Source organism: Arvicola amphibius, chromosome 5, assembly GCF_903992535.2.
Source record: "Arvicola amphibius chromosome 5, mArvAmp1.2, whole genome shotgun sequence".
NCBI classification, from domain to species: domain Eukaryota; kingdom Metazoa; phylum Chordata; class Mammalia; order Rodentia; family Cricetidae; genus Arvicola; species Arvicola amphibius.
This window is the reverse complement of record NC_052051.1, coordinates 24,831,807-24,839,881: the sequence shown is the minus strand read 5'-3', so window position 1 is coordinate 24,839,881 and position 8,075 is coordinate 24,831,807. Positions and strand designations below refer to the sequence as shown.

The following is an 8,075-nucleotide window of genomic DNA, read 5'->3' as shown; positions in this document are numbered from 1 at the left end:
TGTTGTTCTCAACCATGTTCGTGATCCAAAAGTGGGCTGGAGTTTGGAAGAGGAGTCCCCAAGCTCTGTCTGGGTAGCATTTGGATCGTCTCCTCTGGAGAGGTCACCAATAAGGAGAAACTACTTAGGAGGCTATGTGTGACCAGGCTCTTACGTTTTTAGGTGCCCAGCTGACAGTACACAACAGGGGATATGGGGATCACACATTGCACACGAGGACAATGGGCTCCCAAGGGTCCACTAACAGGAGAACATCTGATACATCGTTACATTCATACCCTGGAACACCAGGCAGTCATAAAAAAGAGTGGCTTCCCTCATATGGAATGTATTTGCTCTACAGCTGTCTGAAGAACTCCTACTAAGGTGCTAGGCACTGCTCTTAGTGCTGGGCTCGGGGTGATGAGCAGGGAAGACCCGTGACGATTTCCATCCCAGTGGGCAAGGAGGACATCAGTGGGGACCCAAGAGAACCATAGAAAGAAATGAAGAAAATAAAAGGAAAGGGAACAATAGACGGGGAAGACCTTCAGGAAAAGGCCACGGAGCAGACACCAGTCTGAGAGTCCTGGAGGGGAGTTCACCTGCCGGTGGAGGCAGTGGCCAGTGCCAAAGACACCATTCTGAAAACAGTGTTTTGAAAAGGGGTGGGGGGCTGGAGAGATGGCTCAGTGATTAAGAACACTGACTGTTCTTCTAGAGGACCATAGTTCAATCCCCAGGATCTTCACAGTGGCTCACAACTGTTTGTATACAGTTCCAGAGGATTGATGCCCTCTTCTAGCCTCAGTGGGCACCAGGCACACATGTGATGCACAGACATGCATGTAGGCAAAACACCCATACACAGAAAATAAAAATAAATTAATAGTGGTGGTGGTGGGGAGACTGGGGCTGGAGAGATGGCACAGTCAGGATATTGCTGGCTGTGCAGTCATGAGTTCAATTCTCCAAGAAGTCATCTAAAAAGCTGGGTGTGGTTCTGTACACCTATAATCCCAGTGCTGGGGAGGTAGAGGCAGAAGGAGCTTGCGGGACAGCTGGCCTAGCTGAATGGGTGAGCTCCAGGTTCAGGGAAAGATCCTACTGGGACAGCATTTGAACAGTTACATAGTGAGACTTTGTTTCAAAAAATAAGGTGGAGGGGGTCGGAGAGATGGCTCAGCCCTTTAGAACATCATATGCTGCTCCTCCAGAGGACCCGAGTTCAATCCTCTGTATCCACATCAGGAGGCTTACAATCACTGGGGCATCTGCAGGCACCTGCACTCATTCATACATACATACATACATACACATACTTCTAAATAAGGAAAGAAAAACCTTAAAACAACCCGGCGAGTGACTGAGGAAGATACCTAACATTGACCCCTGGCCCCACCACACACACACACATACACCCCACAAAAGTGTTCTAAGCTTGCACAAATGTGTATTTATCAGCAGGCAGGCAGACTTCTGGAAGGGCATGTGCCAGAACTCATTGTACTAAAATACCAAAGGGACAAGCAGGTCTAGGACCATGATGGACTTCAGCCTGTTCCTAGTGTTTTAACTGAAAATATTTAGTTGTCTAAGCTCTTAGTACCTTTAAGGCATTTTGGGGGAGTTTCATAAAGTAGCCCAGGCTTACCCTAAACTTGGAATATTCTTACCTCACCCTTCAAGATGCTGGGATTACAGACATGTACCCATTAATTAATGTCTAATATTAGTAAAACTGAGAAAATCTAAATCTACCATGTAGGGCTTGGTTCCAGGACCTTAAGGAGCCTCCTGGACATCCCCTACACACTACCTTTCTTGAGGGCAGGGGAAGGGATACTATAAGAATCCAGAAGAAGCTCATGGCCCAGCTTGGAGGGGTGCCCCTCTGTGGAGGAACCCAGCACCCCTAAGGTACAAGTACAGGGCAGTCAGGATGAGCAGCACCTGAGGGCCTGACCCAGACTTCATTCCGTCTCAACAATCCCTCCCTCAACCATACCCTCCCACCCAGTGTTTTCCCCAGACGCAGCTCTAGTCGAGGGTCGGGAAAGCAGCGCCACTTGCTGGTGCAGGAGGGAAATGCAGCTCAGTACCAGCTGACAGCCAGAGTCCTCCTCTCCCTGTCCCGCCTCTTTCTCTGACAGAACCAGTACGTCAGTCAAGGGCTCTACAGCCAAGCGACAACCCCTACCCTTACTCCTTTCTATTGTTATGTAGAGGCAGGATTTTACTAAAGTGTTCAGGGTGGCCTGGAACTTGCTATGCTGCCCACGGGGGTCTTGATGCTGAACTTGTCATCTGGTCTCAGCCTCTCCGGAGCAGGGATTACAGGCATGGGCCATGCTTGGCTTCCAGCTGCTTTTTCTTAAATGACCTGTGTCTCCACCCTGTCTCCTTGCTCCTCTTGGGGCCTGATGGTTGGGTTCTTCCAAAACGGAGTAGGTATCTGAGGTTCTGACTCAGATACCTCAGTCCAGCAGATGCCCAAGGGTTTCTTCCCTGGAGATAGTGGCACTTCAGGACAGCACTCTGCAAGACCATCCTCTGCCATCCTGACTCTGGTCACAAAGCTAGGGCTGCAGAGCCCCTCTGCCTGCTTGGAAAATCACATACGCCCCACCCTCCTGCCAAGGGTGGGAAGTACCTGCTCAAGCTGCTCCAGAGCCCAAGAAGCAAGCTGCATCATCCAGTTATAGAGTCCCGGCTGTTCCCTTAGTAGTAGCTGCTCCTGAGAACCTTCTAGAAATATGTGTTCCTGGGTTCCCAACTGTTTAGAAATGCATGTTCCTGGGCCCCAGACCTGAAGCTCCAGGGGCAAGATCTATTAAACAAAACCAAAAAATGCTGGGCTAAAGCCATTACATTATTGTGTGTGTTTTTTTTAATTAAATAAACTTTTTTGGAATGACTTTAGATTTACAGAAAAGTTGCAGAGACTAAAGAGGTCCCATACATTTTTCACACAGACACCCCTACCCCCAGCAGTCTGTTGCCCAAACTGGAGGATAACTAAAACCCAGACCGAGTAAGTTCCTGGTTGACCCACTAATGCTCCCCCATTCCTTTTTGGTCTCAAGAGTCCATCCAAACACCACGTTGCATTTTATCCCTTTCAGTTTCATTGGCTGGGATACTCAGTGGGCGGGAAAGCTGTTGTCCTGGATACTGAGCTGGGAAAACTGAGAGTGACAAGTGACTAGACTCTGTGGGCAGCGCAGCAGCAAGTGCCACCTTGCTCTGCTGCTTCCTCTACCTTTCCTCAGCCTCCAGGACTCTCGTTTTGCAGGAGCCCCCCTCCCCCCCCCGGAATGCCCCATTCCACTAGTGAGTCATCCTTGAGGGTGGCGTACCCAGCTCTTGGAGACACCATGACATGACTTCTTCTAGGTCCCAAGAACAGTACAGTAACTTAAAGGCTAAGACTTGGCACCGTCCTTTGTGTGGGGAGGGCTTATGGGTGGGAGCAAGAAATACTGTCACTTGCCCAAGATTCATCTGTGCAATAGCCCCGTGATCTTTATAGTTCCTCCAGTTGAGAGCTAGGGTCCATTTGCACCCCTTGAATCTGAGAAATGAACTTAGCAGCAGGGACATCATCCTGGCACAAGGGTCAAAGAAATCCTGTCACCTTAAAATAACAAAACAATAACAAAAACAAAACAAAAAAACCCTTCACATGTGTGTGCTTTGCTTGCACACGTATGTCTGTGTTCCATGTGTCTGGTGCCCACGGAGGCCAGAGAGGGTGCCAGGTCATCTGGAACTGGGACTAGAGTCTTGAGTCACCAAGCAGGTACTCTTAGCAGCGAGCCACCGCTCCAGTGCCTGTCTTGTCCCCATTACTCTCATTCTTGGGACTCTGAGGCCATCTTGGGCATCTTGAGCTGAGCTGCTAGAGGAGGCAACAAGGATGGCCAAGCCAATCCAGCCAACACATGCCACAAGAATGAAGAAGATGATCCCAGCCCAGTCAGTCCCAGCTGAGTGACAGCTGACAGTGGGCTCATGAGCAGGACCGGGCCACACCAACAGAGCAGCCCAAAGGAGTCTAGCCCCCAGTGCTCATCCAGAATCATGGGTAATACTGTTAAGTCTGGGAATGGCTTGTTACATAGCAAGGGCTAACTGATACTTCTTCCTCTCCTGCTAATGGGATCCCAATTTGATTGCAGGAAGCACCGTGCCAGTTCCAAGCGATGACCAAGGCAGCCATGCTTAGCTGTGACAGTGTTCCCTCTGCAACTGTGGGTGGCACTGGTGCCTAGCTCTGGCCACGGAAACTGACAGAAGTAGGTTTCTTCCTTAAGCACAGACGTGATTCCTAGAGATATGGTAGCCATCTTGTGACCACAAAGTAAGGAGCAATGAGGGCCAGGCCAAAGGACTACCTAGAGGAGACCCCACCTTCACCGAGCTGCTGACACAATTCTGTGTGAGTCACCTGTCCCAGGACTCAGGTTACAGGAAAACAGACCTCTCTCACGTCAGCCACAGTGACCAAGGTTTTCCCTGACTGATGTACTAGATCATGTAGTGATAAGCTATCATAAAGATAAAGACAGAGGGAGTCCTGCCTCCACAACTCCTTCAGGGCCAAGGCCAGGATATGACATCTCTTCACAGACAGGGGAGCTGGCCTCCTTCATTCCTGCGCCTGGGGGCTACTGCAGAGGCGCCAAGAAGCAGACCTCCCCCTTTAGGTATAAAGAGAACATATCCCCGCTACAGCTTCAGCCTGCTGCGGGCCACGCAGGTCTTCTGGGCTCTGGAAGGTGGTGCTGGTGTGCAGGGGGTGGGGTGACCAGGAGATTTCTACTGCAAGTCTGGTGTGGATGCGCCCAGGTACACCCTCAGGTCTGAAAGGGTGGACTGCACCAGCTTGGCGGGAATGGTCTCTCTCTGTAGCTGTTGGTAGGCTGCATAGCGGTGGCAGCCCCCAAAGGAGTAGTAGTAGTCACCTCCCTGGGCCCCCTTGATCCAGAGGACATCGATGGGGGGCACGCTGTCAGGGTCCTCCTAGAGAAAAAGGTCACAGCGTGAGCGAGCATGGCACTATGCTTGAGAACTGGCAAAACGTTTTAAGCCAAGCGAAGCTGCTACAGAGAAGGCGCATGCTGGCAGGAGCAGCAGGCTCTCCTCCACCTAGGGGTTCTGCAAGCTGGTGGGTGGCGCCTTGGCAGCTTGGAAATCAGCCTCAAGAGTATTTCCGGCAGTGCAATGGCAGATGGTGTAAGTGAGGGGCTTCCCCCAAACACTAGGTGCCGAGCATTTATCCACGTGATCGATATACCCTGGCCCACTAGTCCACACTTGGGGGACACAGCACAGCCAAGAGGCCAGGACAGTCTCACCCTGAGAGGGTTTCTGTCCCAGGGACAGATCGAAGGAGGAAGTGAATGATGGAATCACAAATGCTATAATGACAGTCTCACAGAGGACAAGCCAGCAAGGAGGCCACGGGTCTCTCTGAAGTGACAAAGGGTACAAAACCACTTGGGAAGCTACGGAAACTACAGATATGAACTAGTTTAGATTAAGAGCCCAGATGCCCGAACAAGACACACCCAGGTCACTGCTATGACTGTCTTGGCCAGAAGAGACATCAGGATATGCAGGTTGTCTGGGCGTAAAGGCTCATTGTATCATCTTGTAAGGGCTTGACCTAGGGCAAGTTGTGCTTAAAAAACAAAACAAGAAAACCCAAGCTTCCTGTGCCTCAGTTTCTCCTCGGTACAGGAGGAACGGCAGCTACTTCACAGAGCTGATCCGAGAAGCTGACATCAGCTTCCGGGTGATCGCAGCACTTTGGGTACGTGCGTCACTGGGTCATTACTTTCAGGGCAAGTCCAAGTGAGGAACCTGAGGCCCAGGGAAGCTCGATCAGCCCGTCAAGGTCACACGGGGGAAGCTGAGCTCCCGCAGGTCCTGGACCCCGACCCTCGTGCCCTCTCTTCCTCGCGCGGGCCCGGAGGCTCCGCGGGCTCACCAGGATCGTGTCCACGAGGCTCTGCACCTTGGCCGGGTCCAGCACGGATGGCAGCGGCCGGATGAGCACGCTGATTGGCACGTTGTGCACCGCGGTGATGCAGCCCGAGTGGATGCTGCCTCCCTGCGCGCCGCCGGGTTCCCGTCCCTCGGGTGCCCCCGAACCGGTGCCCACCCTGCGGAGCGCTCCACCCGCCCGCAGCCCCATACCGCCTAGTTGGTCGCCTGTGCCGCCCGCTCGCCTTACCCAGCTGGACTGTACCATCGTGCGGCTGCGGGGGGCGACTGCGCTGCGCTTTCCCGGTCCGTGTGGCTCGGCCTGCAAGTGCGCGTACCCGCCTCCGCGCCGCCGGAGAGGAGGCCCGGTGTCCCACGTCGACCCAGCTGCCTAATGCCTGCTGTGGCGCCCCGCCACCCCCTCGCGATACACGCAGTGGACGCGCCCGGCCGCTGACTCAGGGTGAGTCTGCAAGTCGCAGAGTCGCCCGTGACGCACAGAGCGGTGACTCAGGCCGAGAGGCGAGGACGTGGGCGGTCGGACCTGCCCAATAAGGATGAGTTGGCTCTCAGTGGGACCTGGGAACTGTAGCCCCCACATGGTAAACAGAAGTGTGGTGACCTTATTCATACTTCCGAGCGACCCTGCCAGCTGGGAACTATGTCAGATCCCATTTTACGGAGGAGGAAACTGAGGCACAGAGAAGTTATGTCACGACCCCCACCCCCCACACACACACACCACGGTTTGGAGCTAATGAGTGGGTGAGCTGAGGCCCAAATCTGGGCAGCTCAGCTCCACGGATCGCTCTCAATTACCCCGCGGGCTCCCCTGGGCTCAGCGACAAGAACTAGCCATAGCGCCTTCTGGAGTTGCGTTGTTTCTGTGTGGTTCTGCTATGAAGTTCCACGTATCCGCAAATCCTCAAAAGTATATCCAGGAAGTAGAAGTAGGTGTGGTTACTGAAGGACCTCCCCAAAGTAGGTCCGCTGGGGGTTAGGGGTGGGGGGAGCGAGGAAAAGAAATGAAAATCTGGTCACCCCACTACACAGCAAGTGTCCGGCAGGAGCTGTCGTGGGATGTCAACCCGAATAGTTGTACATCCCCTCTTCTGTGACTTGCACTTCCTCCTAGTTTGGCGCGTGATATCCAGCAGTGAGTGTCCCATGAGAGGCTGGGCTAGTCCAAGTCAGCCAGGATGCCATAAAGCTTTTCCCTACCCCATCTGTTCTGGAAGCCGATACAAGCCTTCCCAGGCCCAAGGGAAGGGGGCAGTAAGGTTCTGAAAGAGCTTGGGGATTGGGACCTATGGTAACCTCTGTTAGGAGACACAGCTGCTGATGGAGGTGACCCCTGTAGGTGCTAGGGAAAGAAGCCAGCCAGAAGGTAGACTAGGGTGACACGGTGGTATTCCTGCTGAGGATTCTGAGTCGCCACCGTACATCACTCTGGGAATGGAGACCCTACCCCCTGCTCCTCCCTGGGCGGCTGTAGGTGCTGAGCCTAGCCTTTCCTGGCTACCCTGCTCCCGAATGGAGCAGACACAGCTGTTTGCCTAGGGTGACCTGAGAGGTGATCAAGGGATCACAAAGCAGGACATCAATAAATTACTCTCCTGTTTCAGCTGGAATAGGTGTGAAGAAAAGTTCCCAGAAAACAACAACAACAACAACAACAACAAAACATCTACATTGAACATTTTAGGCTGATGGGCGGATCAAAACTTCGTGATTGTGGAGAGGTTGGAATGGTGCAGATCCCGAGGCAAATATCCTATGCTATCAGTATCCTTAATTGTCCCCCATAGCTGTTTATTGCCCATCCTCTGTGTAACCTAACTTCCTGTGACTATAACATGAGCCCTTTTAGGATATACTAGCTTCCACAACCCACAAGTTCAGGATGTCACAGACAGTATCAGAGGTTCTTACCTGGCTCTGATGTTCTAACTCTCCTGGCGCTCCACGGATGTATATTTCTTTGTTTTTAAACCTCATTTATTTATTTATTTATTTGTTTGTTTGTTTGTACAGTGTTCTGGCATGTTTGTCTACACTCCAGAAGAGAGCACCAAATCTAATTAAAGATGATTGTGAGCCACCAT

At 52.3% G+C, this 8,075-nt stretch overlaps 1 protein-coding gene across 1 annotated transcript; it reads right to left on the bottom strand.

Annotated features, from left to right (window-relative positions):
- Nucleotides 1–2,846: 2,846 nt before the first annotated feature.
- On the bottom strand, nt 2,847–6,253 carry Srxn1 (sulfiredoxin 1). Its single transcript, XM_038332104.1, has 2 exons — nt 5,975–6,253; nt 2,847–5,004 (listed from the first exon to the last, which is right to left on the bottom strand). Exons 1-2 carry the CDS (start codon nt 6,236–6,238, stop codon nt 4,801–4,803), a joined length of 468 nt encoding a protein of 155 aa, XP_038188032.1. The 5' UTR covers nt 6,239–6,253; the 3' UTR covers nt 2,847–4,800.
- Between the last annotated feature and the right edge of the window lie 1,822 nt (nt 6,254–8,075).

Bases quoted from the DNA above. Each gene is read 5' to 3' on its own strand.
- Srxn1 (XM_038332104.1), bottom strand. From the start codon at position 6,238: ATGGTACAGTCCAGCTGGGTAAGGCGAGCGGGCGGCACAGGCGACCAA. The intron at 5,005-5,974 runs GTGAGCCCGCGG...CTTTTTCTCTAG, and splicing joins GCCTCGTGGACACGATCCTG to GAGGACCCTGACAGCGTGCC.